Genomic DNA, 27,804 nt, shown 5'->3' on the forward strand with positions numbered 1-27,804 from the left:
ATGGGGTGGTTCCTCCACAGCCCCAGCACGGGTACACAGAGGTCTGTGGCGGTCCGCCACACATGAAGGGGAATGGGGTGCAAGGGTCTGTCATGTCAGGGGAGCAGCATGGTGCTCATGGGGACGAGCGGGAATCTGCCACGTAAGCAGCACCCAGGAGACGAGTGTGTGGGACGCAGCTGTCCCTGAGTCGGGCCCCTCGGTCAGCCCCTGGGCAGCCGTCCAGAGCCCAGCCTGGACATGACCTCGGGCAGTGGAGAAGAGCGAGGTTGCATCTCGGTGGGCACAGGCCGTCTCTGGCGGAGGGGGTCCCCCGAGACCCCGCCACACCTCCCTGGCGCTCTGATTGCCTCCCTCAAAGGCAGAGAAGGAGGCAGCGAACCCAGGCCTTGATCCCCACCCCCCACTGCGGGCAGGACGGGCCGGCAGATGTCCGACCCCGTGCACACCAGCAGCCCAAGTGTGGCCCCACAGCCCTTTGTAACCAGGAAGCCCTTGCTGGGGTAGAAGCCTTGAGGGTCCTGGTGCCCCTGTGTGCCCTGGCCTTCCCTACAGATCTCAGCTGACATGTGAACCTCTCTCCTGGAGGCTGGCACCCAGGTCACTGCAGCACCCCCGGGGCCTCAATCTCGGGGAGGGAAGTCCGGAGAAGGGCCTGAAGCTTCGGAGCTTGGGGGCCAGGTCGGGGGGTGTTGGAGGGTGGGGTCTCTGGTCTCCAGCAGGGCTGGGGGAGGAGGAGAGGCCTGCTCCAGGAGGAGGGCTGGGGAGGTTTCCACCCCTGGGTCTCGCCACCTCCTGCCCCAGGCCGGGGTGAGGGCACACGGGTCATCTGCAGGGCCCGGAAAACCTCCCTGAGGGCCTCCCCCGAGCGTGGGGGGCTTTGGCGTCCTTCCCGGCAAAGAGCTCCTCAAAACATCGGGCCCCACCTGCCCCCCCGCCAGTGGACAGCCCCCAGAGGGTGCCCCCCGCCCCCCGCCCGGCAGTTAGGGCCTCAAGGACAGAGCGCGTGGCCCTGACCAAGCAGGCGGGTGGTGCCGCAGGCCCTGGGCCCCGGCAACGGGCACGAGGTGTTTGTTCCCAGATTCCCCAACCAGTCCCCACTCCACACGTGGCGGGGGTTGGACTCGGTCAGCAGAGGCCGCTGCCACACCCCCACGGTGTCTCTGGCACATCCGGGAACGAGTGAGCGAGTGAATGAATGAACAGCTGCAGACCCCTCAGAACCGCCGGCACCAGGCCGACCCCCCAGCCCCTCAGGTCCTGCTCCCAGTGTCACCGGGCAGGGTTCCCGCCTCTCTGGCCCGCCAAGCGACGGAGCTTGGGAGGGTGGGCAGGGCGGTGGCCGTGGACGCCCAAGGACAGACCTGCCACGGCCCTGGGGCTGCCTATCAGCAGCTTCTGCGTTTCCCAAGTCTCCCCGCAAACACCTCACGTACCTTCGTGATGACAAACACTTACTATTTCCAAAATGAAAATGCACAAAGGTGCGGGCTTTTTACGCGGATTACAAAGGTGATGGAGGTTTGCCACACAACCCCAACAACACAGAAAGGTGTCAGGGGAGGCGAGCCCTGGTCCCCTGCCCACCCCCCCCGCAGCAGACCCAGCCGGGAGGGTGTCCCTGTCTTGTCGCCCGGGCCCCCAGGGTCAGTGTGGGGCTGGTGGGCGAGGAGGGTGACCAGGCCCGGCGGAGGGCAGAGCAGGGCTGCAAGGCCTTGGGTCAAGGCCCCTCCCAGCCAGTCCCCACCGAGGGCACCCTCAGATCTTCAATGCAAGTTCTCTATGAGGACTCTCAAAAGACTCGGGGATGCCTCAGGGGAAGGGTGGAAGCAGGTGAGACTCCTGCTGCGGGAGGGACAGGACGTTTGCTCACACACATGGCTGCGGGAGGGACAGGACGTTTGCTGGGCGCATGGCTGAGGGAGGAATGGACAGCAGGTGTTTCCTTCCTTTGTCATGGATCATGGGATTTGGAAAAACTGGCTCAAGAGACAACATTCACTCCACTCGCTCATTAATTTGTTCAACGGATGTTGGCCAAGGGCCCGCCGGGTGCCTGGATACGGTGGGGATTCAGCCAGACATGGCTGCTCCCCGTGAACCTGCAAGCCGGTGGGGAGACTGGCCACGGCCATTGGTCACACAGACATGGCAGTCTGTTGGAGAGAGGCAGGTTTGACCAGATCTCTGGAAGAAAGCCTGTCACCGGGATGACCACGTGTGTGGTGGAGAAGGATCGCAGGAGAGGCAGGTCGGGCAGCCTGTGCAAAGGCTCTGTGGCCCCAGGGAGCAGGGTGGGCCGGAGGCTGTGGAGGCGCGGCTGCAGAAGCTGCTGGAGCTGACCCTGAGGGGCCTCGAGGGCCACATCAAGGAGGGTGGGGAGCCAGCGACAGGGCCCCGGGAGCTTCCAGAAAAGGCTGCTCCATTCACTGGGCAAGGCCCTGCCCAGAGGGAGAGGGAGAGGGATGTCTTCGTCTCCGTGGGCTTCTCGGCCCGCGTGTGTGTCGGTGTGTCCGTGTGTATTGTGTGATCATTCACATTCGGCGTCCGCATCGCGTGTGTGTCCCTACAGATGCTTCCCGTACATCTGTGTCTGTGGGCATCCGTGTGCATCTATGTGCCGGTGGCCAATTGGTTGCCTCTCTGCTCCAAATTCCCCCCTCCCTACTTGGGGGCCTAGATGCCATTCCTTCAGGACAAGGGTGAGGGTCTGTCGCCCTGGGCACTGCTGACATTTGGGCGGGGTCATTCATCACAGCGGGGCCAGCCTGTGCGCGGCAGGTGCCTGGCTCCGGGAGCCGCCGTCCTCCCTCTCTCCCAGCAGAGGGCGCCGGAGGGACGCGGCCGGAGGCGGGGCCCCGCGCGCGCGCGGCTCGGGCCCGGGTGGGTGGCCGCGTGGGCGGCGCGCCTCCTGGGCCCCCCGCCCCCCGCCGGGGACGCGGCCCGACTCCGGCCTGGGGAGAGGCGGCCCCTCAGCCCACGGGTACCAGTCCTGCCTCCTGCCTGCGGTCACTGGCCAAGCTTAATCGCCCGTTATGTTAACTGGTCTCTGTTGGAAACCACCGACCGGACCCCGGTGGATACGGCCTGCCTGTGCACGTGCGCGTGTCTGTGTGTTCTGCGTGGGGTCCCTGTGCGTGCTGCACGTGCGCCTTTGTGCGCCACGGGTGTTCCTGCGTGCACGCAAGGAAGGGTGGCTTGCTGGGTGGGGGGCTGCAGGGCCGAACCGCCACCCGGGACTCCGACGGCCCGGAAGGGTTGGACCCTGCTGTGCCAGCGGCTTCCCGCATTCAGCAACTCTCACGCGCCCTGCAGTTGTCGTCCCATCGTACAAGCGAGGACAGCGAGGCACCGGCACCTGCAGGGTCTGCACCCTGCCGCTTGGCGGACCCCTAGGCTGTGGGTTTCATAGGCCCGTTTTCTGAACGAGGACACCGAGGGTCTGGGTGGCCCAGCGCTTTGTCCAGGGTTGCAGGGCCGGGATTGCCGGGGCCGGTGGGGACGCCCTGCACATCTCTGTCTTCCAGCTGGATGTGTCCACAGAGTGGAGCCCCTCTCCTTGGCGCCCAAGACAAGCAGGGCCAGGGCATCACGAGGGAGAGATACTTCCCAGCCCGGGAGATGGAGTCTGTCCCGCTTTCGATCCCCTCAGCTGCCTGGGATTATATTTAACACCCAAAACAAGCCTGACACGCATCTGAGGAGGCAGCACGCAAAACCCGCGGTCACCATGGCAATGCCACTCCGTGGGGGCTGCCAGCGGGTGCTATTTTAGCCACAAGAAAACCATAGTTAACTAGAAACATCACAGGGAGACACAGTGGCAGAGTGAGACAGGTCCCCAGCTGCTTGGCTGAGCCCCTGCGTGTCTTTGTGTGGGGAGCTGAGCTCGCCCCGGGGTGGGGGGGGGCTGTCCGCGTCCGGCCAGGTGTCAGGGGACCCACTGCGCCCTGGTGCCTCCACCTTGCTGAGCTCGCCCTCCCCGGCTTTCTTTGCCTTTTATTCAGAGCCTGAGCTGGTGGCCCCCCAGGCGGGCCCCAAAGCCTACATCGTTTACAGACCGCTCCGCGGTCAGGCACCCGGTAACCCCGTCCTGGGAAGGGATTGGGAGGAGGTCCTCACGCACCCCGACCCAGGGAGGTGCAGCTGGGACCGCCTTCTAGAAGGCAAGGTGACGATATGCATCCGGGGCCTTAAAGGTGTCTGCGTCTTTGGGTGTCAACGCTCCACTTCTGGAAATGCACTGTCAAGAGGGAACTGTAGGTACAGTCTGATGGCTGCAGGGTCGAGGGTGACAGGTGACGTGGCCCGCTGTGGAGCCGAGGCAAAGTCCACCGCAGGCCCCACCGCAGGCCCCGCGTGACCTTTGAGATCTAACGTGGCACACGTGGGCTCACGCTCATGCAGGCGGGGTGGCTTTGCCAGGACAGGAGGAGGCAGGACCCCTGCCCGTGGCCCCAGATGGCTGTGGACAGGTGCCACCCTCATAGGAAAGCACCCCAGCGTCCCCGTGCGCGGAAAAGACTCCCTGGGACCTTGTCACCCGGGGTCAGCAGCTTCCTATGGGCCGGGCCCGGGCTGCCATCCCCAGAGGCAACGCGCAGCCCTCGCTGACCCCTGACAATTCCCGTCACCCCCCAGCGACCCCTCCCCGGCAGGACAGCTGGAGAGTTGAGAAACTGCTCTCAGGACAGGACCCCACTGAATTCCTGCGACGGCCGCCTGGGGAAGGGCTAAGGCTTTGAGGGCTGCAGCACCTGACAGGCGTCCACAGAAGGTCCCTGGTGCCTCCGAGCACATCTGTCTACCTCCTCGTCCCAGTGCCTCAGGGGAGCCCCGAGAGACGTGTCTTCAAGGCTGACTGAGGGCACCAGCCCCCAGATGAAGCCAGCCCATGTGCCTGACGGTTCCTTGGTCCGCAGCTGGGTCTTCAAGCTGCCCCAGGGCTGTGCTGGGGGTGTCGGTGTCCTTGGCACCTGGGGAAAAGTGGGGCATCCCAGGCTAAGGACGTGAAGCCCACGGCCGCCCCATCCAGATGCTTGTGCGTCCGGGACCCCCTGGGAGGACCGGCCATCAGGTGTTTCCAAATGGAGTGGTACATGCAGGGGGGAGGCCCTTTTAGGGTGGAGCCAGGTGACCTGGCTCAGGAGGGCAGGAGGCACCGGCCTGGGAGACTCTCAGGACACGGGGACATGGATGCCCGCAGCAGCTGGGATCCTTCCCACCACGTGGTCTGGAGCTCTTTCTTGCCTGGCTGGGCCTCAGGTTCTTCTCCTGGGACGTGGGGACTCTGTAGGTGGGAGGGGACGACCACGGAAGGCACAGCACTGGCTCCTGGCTCAGCTCTCGGGAAAGGGCAGGTTGTCACCGTGGTTCTGTTCGCCCGAGGACGTCTCGGCACCCAAGGGGCACAGCTGGTGCCGCAGGGTCCCGGGCAGCCCCAGGGGCGCCCCCTCTGCTCTGGCGGCCTGGGGCAGCTCTCAGCCCCTTCCGGGAGACTTCGCAGAGGGCGTTCAACAACCTGGCGGGGAAGAGCACGTTGCTTCGGTACTTTTGCCCCCGTCCCGCCTCCCTCGAGAGCCCCGTCCACTCGGCAGCAGGAAAAAACACCTAAAGCTTTCATGGGAACCGTTGATGCATTCAGCCTCTTCAGTCCTGCCCAGTGTCCCTCCTCTCTTCACACTCGCCTCCCCCCACAGAGATGCGTCTGCGTGTGGCGGGAAGGGCCGATGCTCGCTCACGGCAGTGGCCGGAAGGGGCCCCGAGACCCTGGCTGGGCCCGCTGTGCAGTGACTGGCCCGGGGCCTGCAGAGTGAGAGCAGTCAGCTCCCCGCTGGGCATCCTGTCTGCAACCACAGTTGAGGGATCTTCTGGACTGTGAGCCCTCAGTGGCACAGAGGCCGTCAGAAGACACGAGAGTCCTGGTTCAGAGACAAAGGACCTTATTACTCACGGCACAGAGAGTGGCATGGACGTCAGTGACTTGGCATCGGTCTGCTCGTGCCCCTGTCCCACAGGAGAACACGGGTGGCCCAGGTGGGCACGCAGGGAGCTCCATTATAAGAACCGAACCCTGAGCTCAGAGAACCCAGATATTTCATAATGGGCAGAGAAACACCTGCCCTTCCTCGGGAGGGGAGATAATTCCAAGCTGTTGGCTCAACGAGTCCGGAACAAAAGGCAACTGGCCTCTTGCCAACAAGATGTACAGAAACACAAAGACTCGTAGAAAATGGTCTCCCAGCAGTAATCGGGGTGCTGCTTCCTGACTCGGCTGAGCCCAGCAGCCCTCCCGTAAGGTGCTGGTTACTGACTCGTGCAAGCCTCTGCCTGGTTGCCCTTGGCCCAGGTGGAGCCCCAGCCTCTGTCCCAGGGGTCATGCCGCCCAACCTCAGTGCGGCCTGGACGGGTACCGCAGAGGCTCAGGAGAGCAGGCTGGACAAGCTGTCTGACCCCTCCATGCCCCCCTCTTAGCTGTGTTGAGTTTAGAGAGGGAGCAGCCATGCCCTTGATGGATGTCTCTTCCCCTTGCGCGGCACACATCACGTGCCATTCTGGTAGACCAGCTGTCTGAAAACCAGAGCCCTGATTATGGTGTTTACTAAATTCCACGGCGTGAAGTCACTGAACTTGGAGTTGGATGTGCAGTCAGCTTCTGTGAGCCTGTGGGAGCCCCCTTCCTCCTCCAGCCTCTGTATGCCTCCTTCCTACAGCCCCCCAGGCTTTCCCCATTTCTCGGGATCAGTCCTTGCCCCCCCGCCGCGCACACACACACACACACACACACGCACACACACCCAGGACGGCGGACCTTGGAGCCTGTGCTATGCCACGCTGAGGAGTAAATCTGAGTCTCCTAGAACTGCCCTTCCTCTGCCAAATGGGAGCTTAAAGAGGGAAATTTCCGAGGCACAGCTGGATCGCGAGGCTATTTTCTTGCTGCAAATCCTATTTTGAATATCGAAACCCAAATACTAACTCTGCCCTTCTCTTTGCATTTCTCCTTTAGCAAAACGAATCACCCCGCCCCCCCAACCAGGCAGGGTGGGTGCCTGGGACCAACCAATAAAAAATAATCGCATTTACTAAGTGGTACAAAGTATCAGGCAGTGTTCTAAGTGCTTTTTATTTTTATTTATTTATTTGTTTATAATATGTTTATTTTTTTTATTTTAATGTTTATTTTTGAGACAGAAAGAGAGAGAGACAGAATGTCAGTGGGGGAGGGGCAGAGAGAGAGGGGGACACAGAATCCGAAGCGGGCTCCAGGCTCCGAGCCGTCGGCACAGAGCCCGACGCGGGGCTCGAACTCATGAACTGTGAGATCGTGACCTGAGCTGAAGCCCAGCGTTTAACAGACTGAGCCACCCGGGCGCCCTAAGTGCTTTTTATTTATGATGACACCAGTTACTCCTCACGACAGTCCTGTACCGTCATTATCCCATTTTACAGATGAGGATGTTGAGGCCCTGGGATGTTAAATAACTTGCCCAAGGTTATGCAGACGGGAAGTGCTATCAGGTCGCCCCGAGCCCACGCTCCTAACAACTAGGACTTCTCGACCAAGGGGAAGTCGTACTCAGAAAGCCAGGAGAGAGAGAGATGCACATTTACCTGCCCTCCCCCCAGCAACGGCTACATCTGTTACACTGAAAATCCCTAACTTCTTGGTCGTAGGTGCTTTCGGTGCCCTGGGCTCCCCTCTAATTTCAGAGCAGCGGGGTAGAGGGTCCTCAAGCACACCGGCAGGATCCTGTCCCCAGTGCTCTCCTTGCCACCCACTGTGCTGCCCCAGGACTTTCTCAGACATGGTCAGCCCAGGCAGCCCGAAAGGGTGGGAAGTTACCGCCCTTGGGGGCAATTGTCAACCACTGGGGCATGAGAATTGGCTGATCCTTGAAAGATGGTTCCGTGTGGCTCCTCAGAGGGTCTCCAGGGAGGTGCGGACCACGCACCCATGCACGTGAGCTGCCCCGTAAGCAGCCAGCTCGGGAACACGGACCCCACCCGCTTTTCCTCCTTTCCACCTCTCCCCACTGGCTCCCAGCGACCTCCCGGATCCCCTGTCGGGCGGCCACGTGCACGGGAGCTCCTGTAGCCGACTCCGCCGTCAGGTACTGGCCATGTGCGTGCGGCTGGGCCACTCACTAGTATGGTGACCGAGAGGGCGCCCGCCGGTGGGGTGTGGGGTGGTGATCACCGGCCCTCAGAGCCCTCACCGTTACGGGTTCCGAGCCAACTGCGGCGAGCTGTGAAAGCCAGGAGGCCCACGCATCTCAAGGAGCCCTGCTGCCTCCAGCCAGAGGGCAGATGGTGCAGAAAATTGGGCCCAAGATGCAATCATAAGGGTGACAGATCCCAGAGAAGAATGACAAGGGGCCTTGCCGATCTCCTATGCTGAGATCAGGGCCCTGACGGGAAGGCGTAGGACCTGACGCGGGTTTGCGGTCGTTACGAGCGAACCACCTGGGAACCGTGTGTCCCTGTCTCACGTCCCGCTTGTTGGAGGGGTCCCAGAGAACACCTCATCTCAGGGGGATACCTGGCAAAGTGATGCTTGCCCGACGCTGCTCTAAGAAAAGACCATAGACTGTGGGGCTTGAACTTCACCGTCTCGCAGTCTGGAGGCCAGAAGCCTGAGACCAAGGCGCGAGTAGACTGGTCTTCCTGGAGGCTCCTTGGGGACGGGGGGGGGGGGGGGTGTGCCTTGCCCCTCCCCCAGCTTCCCGTGTTGCCGTCAGGCCTCAGTGACCCTTGGCTTATAGACACGTCAGTCCAACCTCTGCCTCTGTCTTCACACAGCCCTTCCTCTCTGCGTGTCTCTGTGTCTCCCATATAAGGACACCAGTGGTTGGATTTAGGACCCCCCCAACCCAGTTTGACCTCCTCTTTACGTGCATCCTGATTACATCTTCAGAGACCCTACTTCCAAATAGCATCACACTCACAGGTACGGGGGGGGAGGACTTAACAAACCCCGTCCAGGTAGAAGGTACGGATGTCAATGCCAACCTCAAAGACACCCCCCCCCCATATTCCCATTCAGTTCACCGGTGTCGGCTCTGAACAGACCAGGAGGAGGGCAGCAGTGGCTCCAGCTGCCGTGGTGCTGGGGACGGTGCCCGCCCAGCGCGTCCCCCGCCGCGGGTGCGCAGACTGAGCTGCTGAGGGTCTTCTCCGCCTCCGCCGATGAGGACCGAACATTGTGGCCCTCGCGCAGGCCGGGCAGCCGTCCGCAGCCACCGTCCCTCTCTCCGGCTACGCTAGCTCTCCCGCACTGTTGCAACGTGGCGCACGGGGATCTCGAACAGCGCACATCTGAGCACCTTCTCCGGGGTCCACCTTATCGAGGATATTCTGTTCCTCGGACCTGGTGCCCAGGAAGTGGCCAGGACTCTGTGTGTCCTACTGAGATGCCTGCTTGCCAGAAGACAGAGAGATACTACAGGGACTCGGCAGGGGAGAGGGTGACCCTCGGTTCCAGCCTCAGGAACACCTGTAGCCGCGGGCGCGGACGATGGCTCCTTCCGCTGAGCTGGGTCGCCGCTGTGACAGCGCTGTCGGCTACTGTGACAGCCACCACCCCGAAGAGCCGGAGGTGCCCTGAGCAGACGTGAGTCCCCACTGCTGTGCGTCAGCCCCTGCCCTGCATCGACCGAAGCGGCAGCCCTTCTAGCGCTTTCCGGGGGGGGGGGGGGGGGGCGGGGGGGGGGGGGGGGCAGGGCGGGCCTGGGCTTGCAGGCCGGCGGCCCTGGGGCAGGAGGTGGCCCTCACGCTTCAGAAGGACAATTCACAGAACATTCCACATGTTGGGCGGGGGCTCCCAGTGGGGCAGGGACCTGAGTGCTTCCGGCTGGAGCACCTGGCCAGCTTTCCTGCTTCCTCCTTTCCTGCCTCTGGGACATCACCCCCCCGCCCACAGGCTTAAACAGTGCCCCCCACCCCACCTCATGTCTACCCAGTCCTTATTTGGAAATAAGGTCTTTGCAGCTATAATGAGGTAGGATGAAGTCATACTGCATTGAGGGTCCCTAAATCCCACGACAGGTGCCTTTATAAGAAGAGGACACACAGAGAAAACGCCGGTGTCGTCAGGCAGAGACTGGGGTGCTGCGTCTTTAGATAAGAGACGCCGAGGGCCTCCGGCAGCACCAGGAGCCTGGAGGAGGCTGGGACACATCCCCCCACAGCGTCTGGAGGAGACGAATCCTGCCGACTCCTTGGTCTCCGATGTCTGGCCTCCAGTCTGTGAGAAGGTAGATTTCTGTTGTTTTGAGCCCTCGGTCTGCGGCGGCCCCGGGAAAGTAACCTCCCCAGAATAAATGCCCTGTACCGAAGTCCTTGTCCCAGGCTCTGCTTTTGCATCGGCAGGCTCGCCCTGCCCCCGCCACAGGCCGGAGAGTGGAGCTGGGCCCTGCCCCTGCCCCTGCCCCTCCGGCCCCGCAGGAAAGAGCCGTCCCGGCCCTCAGGGAAGCATCTCAGGGTCTGTGTGGCCAACACACTTTCCGGCCTCCGCCGGAGACAACAGACCAGGAAGCCGCCGGCCCCCGAAAACTGTCGGTGCCGCAACGAGGCGCATCTGGAGGCAGCCTCCCCGCCCCACACCGGGCCCAGATGCCTCTGTCACGGGAACTGCTGACACCCCTCTCCCAAGCTGGCCCCTCTCAGCTGCAAACCTTGATCCGCCCGGGCCTTCAATCTGCCCATGTCATCACCACCGGAATAGAACTCGGCGTTTCAAAAGCGCCAGCCCTTCCCGTCCCTTTTTTCTGGCCCTGTAAATATGTGGGCAGAAATAGCAGCCTGCAGGCTGGGGGGAGTGATTGCTGGTTGCGGAACCAGGCGCAGGCTCCTGCCCGGGTGGGCCTCGCGCGTGGGTGCCCGAGGCAGTCACAAAGGCCGGCTTTAAATAGCTCCCTGTGGGTAAGTGCAGCGGAAAGAGGGCAGCCTGCAAGCAGCAGGGAAGGTGAGGAGAGGCGGGTGTGGGTGGGGCAAGATCCCAGCAGCAGGGGGCTTGCACCCAGGTGAGCGGGGCAGCTCCATGAACTTGAACCTACCTGCCCCTCCCCTGGGGGCCCAGAAGATGGAGCTGACCCTCCCGGGCCCCCTCTGGTGGAATGAAAGACTTGGGACGGGACCCAGGTTGCCTCCAGGGGAGGGCGGGTGGCCCTGAGCCCAGCCTGGCACCTTCAGCACACCATCTGGGGCCTGAGCACCTCACCCCCAGGCAGTTCTCCAGGCTCCGGGGAGGAGGGGAGCCGTGACCCCGCGTGGGGCCACGCAGACCAGAGGGTGCCGGGGCGAGGCGGCGAGGGAGAAAGGGACCACTGCCCTTGGGCGTCACCGCCCCTGTTGGTGGTGCTAGCCCAGCTTGGCTGCCCCCAAGCCCCCTGCTGTCCAGAGGCGGCCCGGATCCCCGGCTGACCCAGATCCTCGCCCCGAGGTCCACTCCGCTTGCGGCTTCTGGTCACGTCGGATCCGGGAGGTCTTGCTTCTTGGCCCATCCCACGGCCTGGCATGACTGTAACAAGCGCCGAAGCCTCGTCTTTTAGAGCAGGGGCCCAAAGTGGCAGCCTGGTGCCAGAAGGGGTCTTTAGGGGGTAAAGGGCCTTGGAGCTAGAGGTGGAGGTGGAGGTGGAGGTGGAGGAGACAGAGAGGAGGAAAAGGGGGAGCAGGGGGAGGAGGGGGAAGAGGGGAAGGAAAGGAGGAGAGGGAGGGGGAGAGGTGCAGGTGGAGGAGGAGGAGGAGGAGGAAGAGGAAGAGGAAGAGGAGGAGGAAGCAGAGGAGGAGGAGGAAGAGGGGGAGGAGGAGGAAGAGGGGGAAGAGGAGGAGGAAGAGGAGGAGGAGGAAGAGGAGGAGATGGAGGAGGTGGAGGAGGAGGAGGAAGAGGAGGAGGAAGAGGAAGAGGAGGAGGAAGCAGAGGAGGAGGAGGAAGAGGGGGAGGAGGAGGAAGAGGGGGAAGAGGAGGAGGAAGAGGAGGAGGAGGAAGAGGAGGAGATGGAGGAGGTGGAGGAGGAGGAAGAGGGGGAGGAGGAGGAAGAGGAGGAGGAAGCAGAGGAGGAGGAGGAAGAGGGGGAGGAGGAGGAAGAGGGGGAAGAGGAGGAGGAAGAGGAGGAGGAGGAAGAGGAGGAGATGGAGGAGGTGGAGGAGGAGGAGGAGGAGGAGGAAGAGGAGGAGGAAGAGGAAGAGGAGGAGGAAGCAGAGGAGGAGGAGGAAGAGGGGGAGGAGGAAGAGGAGGAGATGGAGGAGGTGGAGGAGGAGGAAGAGGGGGAGGAGGAGGAAGAGGAGGAGGAAGCAGAGGAGGAGGAGGAAGAGGGGGAGGAGGAGGAGGAAGAGGAGGAGGAGGAAGAGGGGGAGGAGGAAGTGGAGGAGGAGGAGGAGGAGGAGGAAGAGGAGGAGGAGGTGGAGGCGGGGGAAGTGGAGGTGATAAGCCGGGTTGTGGTTTGGGCAGATGGACCAGTCCCCTCCTTTGCCCTTGGACGCAGCCTTGGTCTTCTGGGAGCGGCTGCCCGGCACCCCCGTGCTGGAACACCTGGACCTCGATGGTCCACTGGGCCCTTTTGTGAGCGGCGTCCTCTAGCATCCCGTCCCCAGGGCCTGGAGACACTGCAGAGCCCTGGGCAGCGTGTGCAGGCTGGAGGCGGATGGTAGGACCACCCGATTCACAAAGTCTGATTCACACAGAGTCATCGTCATGCTCCCCTTGAGGTGGCTCGGGCTGGGGCCCACCAGGAGGGCGCCGCGGGGCCAGCAGGGCAGTTGCCCGGCTGCCTCCTTGACCACAGCACGGCACGGACCTGGCTGACCTTGTCCGTGGGAGCCGGCTTCCCGGGCTCCACGGCGACCGCAGAGCGGTCCGGTCCTCTCACTGCCGCTTCTGTTTCCTCCCAGTGTGAAGGCTCACCTTGCTTTGGTGCCACGGAAAACCCGGACACCTTAGTAAGAGCTGCCTGTCAGATCTCCAGTGACTAACAACTCCCATCACCCTGCTTGCAACCGTGTCACCCCACGTGCGTGGTGGGGACTGGGGACTCGGTGGCCCCCTTTTACCCATCGCCACATCCGAGAAGGCAGTGTAATGGCACCCTGGCCACGGGACCAAGAGACCAAGGGGGGAGGGGGTGACTCCTCGAGCCTCTCTCTGGGACCCTGCATCTCTGCCCCTCCCACCGAGGCCCAAGGACGTGGCCACATGGCTCGCCTCTGGGACACAGCTCCAAACCCCTCTGTCTCGAGCCCATGGAGCCCCCAGCTCCAGGACAGCTCTCCGGGCAGCCAGGGTGCGGCCACGGCCCAGCCGCAGCAACAGAGAACGCAGCCAGCAGCCAAACGCTTTGTTTTATTTCATGCTGGGACCAAAGGCCCGTGGACGCCCTTCTCCACCACTTTACCAAGAAAGTAGCACCGCCCACTCCCAGCCTCCTCCCGTGACCCGGTCCCAAGCCCACAGAGCAAGTGCCTGGAATCAGGATTGTTTTGTGAGTCAAATGCATAGCTTCCCAGAGGCCACGAGCCTGCCTGGCTCAGCCTTGGGTCGGGTGGACCCTGCCGCTAAGGGGGAGCTGGGCCGGGGGTCTGCAGGAGAGGTGCGTGGGAGAGCCCCGGGTGGTCTCCCAGGGGACGGTGGGGACAGCGCCTGGGGTACTTAGGGAGGCCGAGGCTTTCCTCTCGTTTCACGCGGCCTGTTGTCACGCCCCCTTCGAAACAGGCAGAGGGGGCAGATCCACCCGAGAGCCTCTCGCCCGGTGGCCGTGGGCTCCGGGACAGGTGAAGCAGCCTATCCAGGAGAGGTACCTGCAGCCTCACATGGTGTAGGCCGCCCAGTAGACGACATTGACGGCCACGAAGGCAGCAGGGAACACTGCGCGGGCGTAGATGTCGATGGTGTCTGCGTCGATGGGCTTGAAAAGCCCACGGAGGCCTCCCTGGCCCCCCGAGCGGTGCCCGCCCCGCTTCTTGGCCTCCCCCGTCTCCATCTCCACACACCTGTAGGTGCCCATGAGGTTCCCAGGCGTGCGGCAGGGCCGGCGGGACGCTGCCAGCTCCTGGGTGACGCCAGCGGCCGACAGGGAGAAGAGCACAATGGCATTCTTCACGTCCATCTGCATAGGGGGACGGGGCAGGGCTGAGCCAAGGGCGGGCTCCGCTCCAGGACCCCCCACCCGGGCCACGGCTGAGTCCCTCAGCAAGTGTCGCTGTGAGCAGCAGCAGGCAGGGCCTGCTCTCCTGTGCCCGGGGGCTGCAAGCGAACCCCCCAGAGCAGTAGGCAGAGGGTCCTGAGTTGGTCCCAGGAAGAGTGGCCCCACCAGCACTGCCCCTCTGTGTCGGTGGCGGGGTGGGGGTGTGTGTGAAGGGCATGGGGGGGGGGGGGGCTGTCCTTGGTGCTGAACACAAGAGCGCCCACAGGCTCAACCTCACCTCTGTTCTCTGCTCTGTGGCCTTGACCTTGGCCTTTTGCTTCTTCCGGTAGTCAGCATTGAAGTGGGCAAAGGCATACTCCACCAAGGCAGCAAACACGAAGACGTAGCAGATCCAGAAGTACACGTCCAGCGCCTTGATGGCCGAGGCCCGCGGGAGGGAAGAGCGGGCACTCACCATCAGTGTGGTCATGGTCAGCACCGTGGTAATGCCTGCCGGGAATGGGTGGTGCCGTTGCTGGGGCCCCTGCCACTTCCCTGCCCTCCCCACCCCTGCCCCAAGCCCAAGCGAAATTCAGACTCTTGTGACCAGGCCTGGCAGGCCACTGGCTTGGAACAAGGGGCTGGAAGGCAAAACATGGGCTCATGGGTAGCAGGGTTGGCGTCCTGCTTCTGGGCTCTCACCCTTTCACCAGCTCCCTCGGAGAAAAGGTCAGGGCCCCGTACCTAGAGACACCCTGGCGGGCACCGCTGCCTGGCTGATCCAGAAGGAGACCCAGGACATGGCAACTAGGAGGATGGAGGGCATGTAGGACTGGATGATGTAGACGCCCCGATTCCTCCGGAGGTGGAAATGCAGGCTGAGCCGAGGGAACTGACCAGCTGCAGGAGAAACACTCCCTGCTGGGACCTGACCACCACACACTGTGGCACCGGGGGGCAGGGCGTGCGGGTGGAGAGGAGGGCTTGGCAGGCACGGAGGGGAGCACCACTTCAAGCCTCAGACCCCTGCCTTCCCCACTTTCCCCACACAGCTTGATGGATCAGGAGTCTCCTGTGCCCTGGGCCTTGTCCTGGGAGAGAGGCAGGGCCACCCGGAGGCAGGAGAGGAGAAAGATCCCAGTGCTGCACGGGCCCAGGGCACTCTCCCGGAGTGTGGCCAGCTCTTCCAGCCCTCCCTGGAGCCCAGCCAAGCGAAAGGAAAGAGCCAGCTGGGCTGGCTGGCACCAATGAGCAGGCAGTAGGAGCTGGGAAGGGGCAGGAGGGGTCAGGACAAAGGCAGCCCCAGGTGAGCCCCACACCCTTCGTGTCCCCCCCCCCCGAAACCGCAAGCACTGAGAGCCTACAGGAAGCAACCAAGGACCAAGGAACAAGGCAGAGAAAGCCTGACCCATATCCGCACTGTGGCGCCCTGAGTCCCTCGGTCAGGTGCAGCCTGTGCCCATCAGTGCTTTTCCAGGGGCACCCTCAGGGGGTCCTCAGAGCCAACTAACGGCTTAGTTACAAGTGCTAGAAGACCGCGAGCCAGGCTCACGAGAAGAGGCCGCGAGAAGCCGCGTTACCCGATTTGAAGTTCATGAGCTCCGTGGCAAAGTGGTAGCTGGTGATGGTGAACTGGGCCAGCTGCAGCTTGTTCAGCCCGTGGATCTGCTCCTGGTTCTCAGACCAGTAGTACACGATGTCCTCGGATGAGTAGCCATCTGCAGGAGAGCCCCAGGTGGTGTCCCCCGGCACAGGGGACAGGGGACAGCACAGGACACCCAGCCAGGGTCGAGAAGGCCTGTGGCCATGCCCAACCTCCGGCCGGCAGACGGGACCAGGAGAGCTGGAGAAAGGGCAGGCCGCCATCTCTAGGTGACTCGCGGGGGCTGTCACGCTGGCTCGGTGACACAAATACATGCCTCGTCTGGGCTGCACACCCGTCTGTGACCCGTGGGAAGAGGGTCGGGCTGCCCAGGCCTTCCAGCTCCCTCTCTGCCTTCTCTTCAGCCCAGGCTCCTCGCTCCACGGGTCCTATCCCAGACGCTTCCCTGTCCCCGAGCCAGGCCGGCTGCAAAGGTCCCTGGCGGCCCGAGTCCCCTCTCCCCCCGCAGCACAGTTGCCGAGCAGAGCCCCCTGCCCGGCCCCGGAGGGGCACTCACAGCTCTCCAGATGCAGCATGCACTCTTGCTCGTCCATGGGGTATTTGGCCAGGTCCATGTCGCAGGCCACCGTGGAGGTGATTCTGCCCAGACAACACGCTGGTGAGGCCTCCAGGAGCGAGGCCAGCTCCCGAAATCCTGAGGTCCTCCTGCCCCGCCCCCCAGATTTTTTTAATCTCCTGGTTTTTAAAATGTTGGCCGCTAACTCTGTTTTTAAAAGACACAGGTCAGAAAACACATATCCATACATGCACATGTATGTTCGGGACAGCTCAACACACAATAGCCAAAAAAGTGGAAACGGTCCGGTGTCCACGGACGGATGAGTGGATACCATGTGGCGGAAGGTTACTCGGCCGTAAACAGAAATGACATCCCGGTGAACACCATGACCCTCAAAGACACTGCGCTAGGTAAAGGACAGAAGGCAGACACAGAAGGTCACGCGCTGTATGATTCACTTTATCCGGAAGGTGAGGTCGGTGGGGCGGGCGGACGGATGGAGAGCGAGCACTAATGGGCGTGGGGTCTCCTTCCTGGGGAATGAGACCTTCTGGAGCCAGACGGGATGTTGGCACAACACTGAGAACGTGCTAAATGCCACTGGGTCCTTCACGTTGAAATGGTGAGTTGCATGTTATGTGAATTTCACCCCCACGTGAAAACCAAAAAGCACCGTGTTGGCCACAGAGCTGCATCCGTGGGCTTCTTCCCGCGGCCACCTCTGCAGCTGCCATTACTAGGTGGTATGGGGCCCCGCCAGAGGACGGACGACCCATCCGGCTCCCGTCTGAGCATCTTGGGGGGGCCGGTCCAGGGCTCACCGGATGCTGTACAGGATCACCCCGTCAGGCTGCAGCCGGATAAGCTTGTTCTCCACGGTCACGTCGTGGAACCAGGCGGACTTGGCATTCACAATGAAGGTGTCCGGGAGCCACAGCTTGTCCACGAAGCGGCTGTCCAGGCCCAGGGTCTCGTTGGTGTGGTTGTAGGCCAGCCTGCTGTCCCGCCAGCTCTGGTGCAGGAACACGGTCATGGTGTATTCCTGCAGTGGGAGGCGGGAAGGGCCACTGGCCGTCAGCCCCGCTCCTCTCGTGGGGGCCCACAGCCAGGGGTGGGTGGAGGTTGACCAGCACCTACCATGTTCACCTCCGAGATGTGGTCGATGCTGGCCACCTCGATGGCGAGGGCCACATTCACAGGAGGCCCTGCAGGGAAGAGGCTGAAGCCAGGCTCCCCACCCAGTGCAAGCCCAGGCAGGCAGGACAGGGGTCAGCCAGGGTTTTGCAGGGAAGACCATGTTGGAGAGAGTCTGCCACGAGACCCTTCTGAGAAGACCCACCTTCCCAGCTGTCTCCTGGGGGCGGGGGGCTACCGTCGAGGTGTGACACATGCCCTGGGGACCGCAGACGCACCCCTCGAGGGAGCCAGCCCGGGGCCGGCAGGGCTCACCCCCACAGCCGGACGCAGGAGACTCCCCCGTGCCCCCACTGGCCGCCCTCACCTCCAATGCCAGGCCGGAAGTTGCGAGCATAGCCCTCTATCAAGCCATCCAGGTTGGGAAGCCAGGATATCTCCAGATTGGAACCAACATAGTCCCCAATATCATTCATTGCTCTGGAAACGCAAGGCCCACTGGTCACAGGCAGGGTGCCAGGGACGGAGCCCAGCTCCCTTCCTCGGCACCTAAGCCAGGGGTGGGCGGGGGAGACCACGGCGAGAGTCCCTCCAGGCTGGACCTGGCCAGTCCCAGTGAATCCTGCCAGAAACGAGGAGCCCCAGGACTCTTCCACCTCACCCACCAGCCTCTGCTCAGCTTCCGCCGGCCCACCTAGCCTTGAGTGAGCCTTCCAGGTCACACAGAGTCCCCAGCCTCCCTCCACAACTGGTTTGAGGAGGGTGGCCAGCCCAGAGCCCCCGCCCCTGGGATCTCCGGATGAAGAGCCTTGGAGGACCCTGACAAGGCACATGGCCCCCCTTTCAGCCTCTGATGGCAAAGTGTCCTGCAGGAGGTGACCTGGGAGAAGAGCTGCGTGACCAGGAAGGTGAGAACAGAGAGAAGGAGGTATGGGTGAGGTCCCACACCTGACCCAGGCCAAGGCTAAGGGCCCATGGGGACGCTGGAGCCGACCTCCTGCTCTCTGTGCCTTTCCAGGCAGGCCCAGCACTGGCGGCAGTGATCCCCAGTTGTCATGTGCTCCTGAGGCTTAGCCTGACCCCAGAGTGGCTGGGGCCGTGCCAGTGGCTGCAGACTAGTCCAAATGACAGCCTGTGCTGGTCGTCTCTGGCAGGGCTGCAGGGGCGTTCCACACGTGGCATCTTGTGTCCTGTACACACCAGACTGACCAAAGCCCCCCAGCAGCTCCACCCACCCACCCCTCCTTGTGCTTACCTGTCCTGGGTGAACCGGGTCACCCAAAACTCACGTCCACCCAGAACCTCAGAATGGGACCTTATTTGGAAGTTGGGCTATAATCAATTAAGATGACACCATGCTTGATTGGGGTGGCCCTCAATCCAATGAGTGGTGTCCTTATAAGAAGAGAAAGCAGACGCACAGGGAGAAGGATGTGTGACAACAGAGGCAGCGACCAGAGACATGCAGCCACAAGCCAGGGGACACCAAGGGCTGGAGAGAAGCATGGAATGGATCCTCCCCCAGAACCCTCCGGAAGGAATCAACCCTGCCCTCGGACTTGATCTTGGGCTTCTGGCCTCCAGAGCTGGGAAGGAATAAATGTCTACTAAGCCCGTAGCCTGTGGTCACTTGTTACTGCAGGCCCCAGGAAGTCACACAGCCACCCCCTCCCGCCCACAGGGCAAGGCCCATCCACAGTCAGGCAGGAAGTGAGGGGGGCATTCAGGAGGGCATTCGAGAATAACTCTCTTGTGTTATCTGTAATGACGCTGTACTCACAGGTGGGTTCTCAAACACCTGGAAGGCTGCCTGGGTTAGGGAAGCACCAGCAGCTGGGCACCCAGCCCCTCCTCTGTCCCACACGCTGGTCCTTGGAAGAAGGTCAAACTTGAACCAGGAGCTCCCTAGCTAAGGACACTCACAAACCCCTGACCTATCCCGTAGGACCACCTTAGGGCCTCTAGGCCACGTCCCGGTCTGGTCCAGGGTGGGGGTAGGGCCGGTGATTTGCTAACAAAGTATAAGAAGGAACTGAATGAAGTCCTGGACCCAAGTAAAGCACAATGAAAAGTGCAAATGGAGGTCACCCTAACGATCAGACGTAAAGGGACTCGAATTAGGTTTTATTTTTGGACTGGCCCAGCTGCCATCTTGCTGCAGCGGCTCGCCTGCCGGGAACAAGGCTGTCGGGAGACATACCATCCGTCCCCGGCCTCAGGGTGGTGGCACAGGCAGGCGCCCCTTCCCTCAGCTGGGTCCCATGCCCACTCCCGGGCACAAGGCAAGGCCACAGGTAAGCCCCCGGCCACAAAGTTCACCTTGAAGTGGCAAGATGCCAGTGGATTTCCTAGACTTTGCCACCCCTAGAAGGTGTGAAGGGAACGGACTCCCTGCCCCGTGTCACTCCTCACCTAGCACAGGGGCTGTTCATTTTTCCAGCTGTGAAGAGATGTCGAGGGCCATCCAAGGAGGATATACTAATGCTAGCCCGGGTGCTGGAGAGCCCTGCTTTCCTCCCACGGTTTAGGTGGGCAGGTAAAGGAGTGGACGGGGTACACACTCTATGTGGGGGAGGTTGTGGTGCCTCTGATCGGCACCTTGCGGGAGAGGTTCTGCCTCATCTGGTCGCCTTGAAACCCAAGATGGCCTAGGGTGGGGGCTCCCGTTGTGCAGACAGAGAAACTCAGAGACACATGCTCAAACTCCTGGGGTGAAGTGGGCACCATGAAACACTGGCGGCGGCTGCTTGGGCGCCATCAGGCCTCCCTCCCTCGACTGGCCCCTTGAGTAAACAAGCCCACCCTTGTCACTTGTCCGTGCCCCTGGGGCCAGAGAGGAAAGGTGGGTGCAGCTGAGCAAGGCGGTGGGGCCCTGTTCCCTGCAAGGACCCTTCCAGCGTGCACACACAAGCCCACAGTCCCTGGCAACTCTGCTCTCGGAGCAGCACTAGCTACGCTGGCCCCTCAGTTACCAAGGATAAGAGGAACAGCACGACAGTCGCACGGTGAGCTAGCAAAGCAGGAGCCACACACACAGCTTCTCCAGGGAGGTGGAGGTGCCAGCAATCCAGAGGGCCACCCACAAGGGTGCAGCCGGCAAGCTCGGGCCCCTGCCACATGAGTGGGTCTTCAGACTCAGGGAAGGCACAGCTTTGACCCAACCCACAAACGCTGCACAGCACATTTATTCTAACCCACTGAGACTTTCCTGCTGGGAAGCTCAGGATGTGACCTGAGCAGCGGCAGCCAGGACAGGCATCTCCTGTCCCCCTACCACTCCGGATGTGAGGACCTGGAGACCGAGGGAAAGGAGGGTGCTGACCTGCTTCTGGAGTGGAGGGTGGAGGGATAGGAATCTGGCAGGGGAGGAGGTGCCAGATTGACAGCACTGCACTGTCTGAAGGTCGCCCGCCAAGGCCCACAAAGCCCAGAGGCTCTCCTTCCGGCCGGGGCCACAGCCTTCCAGCCTTCCTGCACGGGCAGACGGGCACACTCGTTACCCCCACTTCCAAGCCAGATGTGGGACAGAGACCAGGATGTTTCAGTTTTTAGAAAGGCGATATAATGTACATATGGACTTGGGATGGGGGCGGGGGTGGTCTGGAGAATTTCCCAGCAGGAAAGTACAAACAGGTCCCAAAAGTAGGGTGAATGAGCTTCACGTCAGAGCGGAACAGGCTTGGCCACCAAATGAGTTTTGGTGTCAAACTTGGGCTGAGGCTTTGAGGTTCAGAGCAGCTTGGACTCCAGAATCACAGCTACGTGGCTATGCTGGACCAACAGCTGATCCCAGGCCTCCAGCCCATACATCCACGGCCACGCCTCAATGCTTTGCCCTTCCCCTTACCTTGAAGTAGGAAAAGGGAAAAGGGCCATGGAGCTGGATAAGAGAATGAAGCCTTCCGAGGACAGGGGCAGATCAACATTGCCTGTGACCTTCGGCACGATGACCACCCTATGGCCAGACTCAGACCTTCCTGGCTCTGCCCCCCACCCCACAAACAAGGACATTCTGACCACATCCCCCCACCTCCGTGTCACATGCTGCCTGAGTGCCTACAGCCCAAACACAGGCTGATGTTCAACCATTTCCAGTTTCTAAGGCCTTTGACAGCAATTGATTGCCCAGAAGTCCGGAATGCTGGGGGGCAGAGGGGTGTGCTGTATTTGCTCTGGTTGTCTGCAGCCCATGCACTAAGATGATTTTCAAAAAGGGCCCTCACAACTCCCAGGAAGGTGGCGGGCATATGGCCATGGGATGCCAGACTACCTGGAGCCCATTTCAAGTCCCCAGAGAACAGAGAAGACGTTGGGGACCCTACTGGTCCCTAGAAGCCAAAGGGAGGAAGCCACAATCCATGGGGACCCTCCTTCTTAGCCTTTTCCTTCCTTGGGGAGACAGAGCCCTCCTCCCCTCCCCCAGCAGTTAGAAATCCTGAGTCTTCTCTGTCCTCCACCCCCTCACCGCCCCCCACCCTCAGAGGCAGCTCGCTCCTTCCCACCTGCATGCTCCAGAGTTGAGTGGCTGCCATTTGAAATGGCCCCTGGAAGGAGACTCCACAGCGTCCTGGGCCCGAACTTTCTAGCGACCACACACAGCCCTCATGCGGTCCCCCCAGCCCTGCGGGCTGCAGCGGAAGCGTGTCTGTGCAGCTCGGCTCCCATGGGGAAGGGGAGCCTCCTCCCCCGTGTCCGCGGGATGGTTCCTGTCTTCCTCCCTGCAGCTCGTGCCGCGCCGAGCGCTCAGCCCGCGCCTGGAGGGGCACCAGCAGCCAGGGACCGGCCAGGTGCCGCTGGGGCCGAGGACCCCACGCGAGCCCAGGCACCGGGGCCGGGGGGGGGGGTGGGGGGCGGGAATTGGGAGCGGCTCCCACGTCCGCGCGCAGCTCGGCGGCGCCGGTTCAGCACCGGGACGGCGGACAGCACCCGGGGGCGGCCCCAAGGGCAGCGGTGAGTCCGGAGCTAGGGGCCCGCGGGGGACATGGGGTGGGGGTGGGGTGCTCGCGGGGAGAGGGGGGACGAAGACTGGAGTCGACGGGGGAGGTGAAGACGGGGGTAGACGGGGTGGGGGCGGGGAGGAAGACCGAGGGCGGCCCCGGGCGCCGCGCGGACCCGGCTCGCTCACCTGGCGCCGCGGTGCTGCTGCGCGCAGAGCATCAGGAGCGGGGGCAGCAGCCAGGCCAGCGCGTCCATGGCCTCGGCGCTCGGCGGGGACCGGGGGCGGCGCCGGGGTCCGGCCGGTCGCGGGCGCTCGCGAAGTTCTTCCCGGCGGCCGCGGCAGCGGCACAGGCGGGGCGGGGAGCGGGGAGGGCGCGCGGCGCGGGCGCGAGGGCGGACCGAGCGCGGAGCCCGGAGCCCGCCCCGCCCCGAACCGGGCCGCCCCGCCCGTCCGCCCCCACCTGCCGCCGCGCCCCCGCCGCACTTGGGAGCCGCGCCGATTCCTCCCCGCCCCTGGGCCACGCAGCCCTGCCCCGCCTCGGGCTCCCGCCCGGCCTGGCCGCGCCCCCCTCCCTGGCGGGCCGCGCTCCGGGCCCGGGGAGGGGGGGTCCCGCACTCCCCGTCGCACCACCGCTGCCAGGGAGGCGACCCAGGCCCACGACCCGCTTGGTCGCAGCCTCCCGCTGCCTGGCCAGGCGCCTGCAGACAGACGGGAGCGGTGAACGTCGTCCCGGGGCTGTTCGTGGGGGTCACAGGTCCCGGAGACTTGGCGGGTGCCGGGAGGGGGCTAGCGTTCCTGCGCCTTACCGGCTACTGGGAGAGACCCCCGCCCTCCAACCCGCAGCTCCTTCCAAGCCCCTCACATTCGCGGCAGAGCCAGAGCCCGAGCGACCGCTGCCCCCACTGGGTCGGCCTGACGGGGAGGGAAGTGGCGGGCTGGGGGGCAGTGCGGCTGCTCCTCTGGCTGAGGTCCTGGTCACAGGATGCAGCGACTTCTCTGTCCCGCCTGGTCAGGCTCCGTCACACCTGTGCCCGCCTCTGGAAGGGCACTGCAGATGGCTGGGCTGTAAGGAAGGTGACATCTGCCCTCTGCGGCCCGCGAAGCGCTGAGGAAGTCAAGGCCCTAAGCATTCTCTATTTTAATTCTTTCCAACAGAAGTTGTGCGCAATTCCCCTCAAAAGACATCACAAACTTTAATCTCTGTTGGGTCTCATTTATTCACTTCTGGACTCCATATCAGCTGACAACAAAAAGTGAATTCCCGTGAAAACACTAAGAACGGGCAAACTTGTCCCGGAGGGCATTAAGTCTGCTCCCATGACTGCAGACGCTGGCCAGAAAGGGGCAGGGAGAAAGGGCTTTGCTGCTGGGAATTTCCAGCACAGTCTTGAGTGCCAAGTGTCCAAGGATGGGGCTGGTTCCCAGCTTTCTATCCTGAAGCCAGGAACAGGCCCTAAGAGAGCCAGTCAGTTCTCAGCGTGAACGCCTCCCTGCAGGGCTGTGCCAGCCCTCTTTGGGTATGGAAGCACTGATCCCAGAATGATCACACGCTGCACATATGTGCGTGTGCTCTAGACAAGCCTTGGGGCCTCCTGGCCTCATTCCTGGGGGTCCTTCTGCACACGTTTTGGGAGAGTAAGGAGTTCATCCCTCACAAAGTGTCCAGAGGACGGCCTGGCACGGAGCACGGGCTGTGAGCACCCACTGGCACTGTTATGACTCCCCCACCGGAACAGGGATCTTATCTGCTTGTTTCCTCACAGAACCCCTCACGTCTAAGCCTCTGGCACATAACAAGTGCTTAATAAATGTAGGAAAGGACACAGGCTCAGAGTCTCCAAAAGCCAGCAAAATGAGCCTGGTCAGCAGCACCTTTGCTGCTCGGGGTTTCTGCCTTTCAGTCCCAAGCTTTGATCTCTGTGCTGGTCAGGCAGCCAGGCGGGGCTCACCCACACACCCCTTTCTGTATTTGAGAAGGTCCAGGGGCTGACAGCCTCTGAGAAATAGTGTTAACCTTGAATCACTTGATTCAATTAGTTCAAGGTGAACCAGACTCTATTGCTATTTTCTTCACTTGCCTCTATTACCTGAGGCATAAAATTAACCTTAAACCTTCCACTGCAAAGCTGTACTGGACGGGTACTTTAGCCATAGCTCTGGCTGTTTTCTCACCAAATCGCCTCATCTTCCTCAAGCCCTGGAGGCAAGCATGTTTCAAAGCCGTGAATAGAGAAAGAGGGAAGGAAGTGCCGGGCACACACCCGACCTGCCACCTGCCGTATGGTGCGCCTCCCGCAGATCTCTCTGGAAGCAGCTCTGTCCGGAGTAACCAGGATATTTAGTGACCTTCAGTCGAAATGCTTAATTTCTTCCCCAGAATCTGCAAGCTTCATTCTAGTTCTCCATTGCCCCTGACTGGTCTGTTTGGATCTGAAGAATGGGGATTTTCATTATTCCTGCTTCAAATTTTTTGAAAATTAGCTTCTGGCCACTTCTGGATGTAACCGGGTAGTGCCCCCCCTTTTTCATTCTCAGCTCCATTCAGACAAGCTCCAGCTGCCCCAGAACAGAGAGCCAATGCAGGGCAGCCCCACCAAAGGTCAGGAAACAGGCCCTTGGTTCTGCGTTGGCCAGCCACCGGCCTGGCTGAGGCGAGCCCCAGACTATAGCATCATCCACACCTGTGAAATGGAAACAGCCTACTTCTCCCCTCCCTTGGAGGATTCAGGAAATGCTCCCCGAGTCAGAGGTCTGGGTCAGGCCACCTCCCTTCTCTGGAAAATATTTAGGTTACTCCCTGTGTTAATTCCATGCCTGTTATGGGGGGGGGGGGGGAGAACCCACCCTCCAAGTACGACTCTGATGAAACTCGAAATCCATAAGAAGAGGTCTCCCCCAGTGGAAGGCTCTCTGTTTCAGATGAGGTCTGTGCTGTTTCCCCAAACGCCCCGACAGCCCCAGCCCCTTTCTTGGTACCACCAAGAGCACAGAACAGGAGGCCTGGTGCCAGACCACAGGAATGAAGATAAAAAAGACACTCAAATTTCAAACCTAACACATTTGATCCCTGCACATCTACTTAACTTCTCCATGGCCTCCCTTCGACATGGTGACCTCTCTGTCAGGCAGGACCCATGCAGAGCCCTCTGGTTTCAAGCTCAGGGCAGTGACGTCTGTCTCTTTCTCCTGTTTAGTGCAGGGAGGCGTCATGCTCTCCCCATATGGCACTGAGCAGGACAATCATGCATTTGGCCCTGGAAGGTATGGAAACCGTCTCCTTAGTTAGTCCCTGGGAGTCACGGGCAACACTTCCCCGGGACAGAGCACACCAATGCCCTAGGCTGCATCTAGAAAAGCCACAAAAGTGTGGCCTGCTGGTCTATTTGGTTCTTGAAATCATCGGCCTGCAGCTTTTTTGTATTATTTACCTTTTGGGGTAATCACTTTGCCAGGTGCTCACAGCAAAAGGGAAGGGACGGCACTAAGTCTACAGCTTGGGCGGAGAGCTGGCCTGAACCCATCCTGGCAGCAGGATGGGCCCCGGGAGGTAGAGGTGAGTCATAGGGATCCGGGAGGGGAAACAGCACTAGCTAAATTTAAAATCCCTGCCTGATATATTTGTGAGGTTGCTTTATTATTTTCCTGGGGGAAAATGCACCAAATAGAGAAATGGCAGGGACACAGAAGAATTTTCTCGAGCTCAGGATGTAATTATTAACGCTATGATTTTCAGATGGAATCTATTCATTTGAGAAGCTGAGGAAACTTGGCAGAAAAGATCAAAAGCAAACTACTTGCAGTCGCCTGAGGTTGTCTGTCTGCTTAGACAGAGGACGGGCCCACAGGAAACAGGGCTTAGCTGGGATGCTGTTCTCAGTAATCAAGGCCCTGAGAACCAATGCACAATCGAACTTGGCCACTCAGAATTTTTCTACACGAGTTAAATAGACACACAAGTACAATTGGCCACGTGTAGGGGCGCCTGGGTGGCTCAGTAGGTTAAGCATCTAACTTCAGCTCAGGCCACGATCTCACGGTTTGTGGGTTCGAGCCCTGCCTCAGGCTCCATGCTGACAGTGCAGAGCTGCTTGGGATTTTCTTTCTCCCTCCCTCTCTGCCCACTCATGCTTTCTCTCTGTCAAAATAAATAAACTTAAAAAAAAAATTGGTCATATTTAATGTGGAGAAGTCAGAATTCTTCTATTTTGTATTTTTTAAACTAGTGATTTGGGGATGCCTACGTGGCTCAGTCAGTAAAATGTCTGACTCCTGATTTCGGCTCAGGTCATGATCTCACGGTTTGTGGGATCGAGCCCCGAATTGGGCTCTGCACTGACAGCATGGAGCCTGCTTGGGATTCTGTCTCTCTCCCTCCCTCTCAGCCCCTCCCCCCGCTCACTCTCTCTCAAAAAAACAAAGTAGTGATTTGAATTCTTTCACGTGGTAGCAAACATTAAACACAAATTAGCATTCCTAACAACAAAGGCTGTCAGTCCAGTGGGGAAAACATTCCACTTTGGATAGAGACACACAGAATCAACCACATAGAAACTCTCGGGGAGCCTCTGGGGGGAAGGGGGTCCCGCTGGCAGCTGGGGTGAGGCTGCCCCCCGAACTCTGTGACAGGAAGACACTGTGCTTCCCTCACCTCTCGCTGGTCCTCCGTGCTGGTCCTCTGGACAGGACGCTGGAAAAATAAAAACAGTAATCTTTTTTATACTTAATATTCAATTACCTTCATCAAACTTCCTCAAGAAAACCCCACACACAGATCAATGTTCATTTAGCCAATATTAGTAGGATTATCCAGCCTGCTGCATGCCAAGTATTCGTCTAGATGTTGGGTGCAAAGAAGATATAAAAGGTCCCGATCCCCACTGAGCTCCCCTTCTAGAGGGTGGAAGACGGACCATTAGTAAACGAACAAACCATTGTGAAGGATGAAATGCCTGCTGTGAAGGGGGACAGTTAAGGCAGTCAGGAAAGACCTTGCGGTGAGGTAATATTTTAGCTGAAACTTGAATTATATCCTATCCCTCCTGGAGCAAAAGCCAGCCACATCAAGGCCCAGGTAAGTGCTCTAGGTAGAGAATAGAAAATGCAAAGGTCCTGGGGTGCCTGGCTAGCTCAGTCGGTGGATGTGCAACTCTTAGTCTCTGGGTTGTGTGTTTGAGCCCCACACTGAGTGTAGAGATTACTTTAAAGTTTTTTTTAATTAAAAAAAGAAAGAAAGAAAGAAAATGTAAAGGTCCTGAGGCTGGAATGAGCCAGTAAGTTCAAAAAGAGACAAAGTCAGGCCAGTGTGGGCTGTGACAGAAGACGTGAGGGAGGGGAGGCAAGTAAGGCGGGGGGGGGGGGGCGCTCCAGGTCAGGTCAGGCATAGCCTGTGGGGTTGTGGCCTGGATCTAGGTTCTGTTTCATTTTATTTCATTTTCCATCAGTTTTGTTG

At 60.8% G+C, this 27,804-nt stretch overlaps 1 protein-coding gene across 2 annotated transcripts; it reads right to left on the bottom strand.

The window, feature by feature from the left end:
* Positions 1–13,319: 13,319 nt before the first annotated feature.
* GABRD (gamma-aminobutyric acid type A receptor subunit delta) lies at positions 13,320–22,741 on the bottom strand. Of its 2 annotated transcripts, none has more exons than XM_081796513.1 (9): positions 22,542–22,741; positions 17,784–17,896; positions 17,420–17,487; positions 17,104–17,324; positions 16,280–16,362; positions 15,701–15,838; positions 14,865–15,020; positions 14,419–14,630; positions 13,320–14,102 (listed from the first exon to the last, which is right to left on the bottom strand). In XM_081796513.1, the coding sequence occupies exons 1-9, from the start codon at positions 22,607–22,609 to the stop codon at positions 13,803–13,805; spliced, it is 1,359 nt and encodes a 452-aa protein (XP_081652639.1). In that variant the 5' UTR covers positions 22,610–22,741; the 3' UTR covers positions 13,320–13,802. The 2 variants fall into 2 exon arrangements, with proteins under 2 accessions (XP_081652639.1, XP_081652640.1); XM_081796514.1 differs by lacking the exon at positions 22,542–22,741 and adding an exon at positions 21,919–22,232.
* Between the last annotated feature and the right edge of the window lie 5,063 nt (positions 22,742–27,804).

Source organism: Panthera onca, chromosome C1 (genome assembly GCF_046562875.1).
Source record: "Panthera onca isolate mPanOnc1 chromosome C1, mPanOnc1 haplotype 2, whole genome shotgun sequence".
Lineage (NCBI taxonomy): Eukaryota > Metazoa > Chordata > Mammalia > Carnivora > Felidae > Panthera > Panthera onca.

Excerpts from the sequence above, each read along its gene's own strand:
- GABRD (XM_081796513.1), bottom strand. The coding sequence starts at position 22,609 with ATGGACGCGCTGGCCTGGCTGCTGCCCCCGCTCCTGATGCTCTGCGCG. Across the intron at positions 17,897-22,541 it reads CAGCAGCACCGCGGCGCCAG|AGCAATGAATGATATTGGGG; the intron begins GTGAGCGAGCCG and ends TTGCGTTTCCAG. Across the intron at positions 14,631-14,864 it reads GCCCGCCAGGGTGTCTCTAG|GCATTACCACGGTGCTGACC; the intron begins GTACGGGGCCCT and ends CATTCCCGGCAG.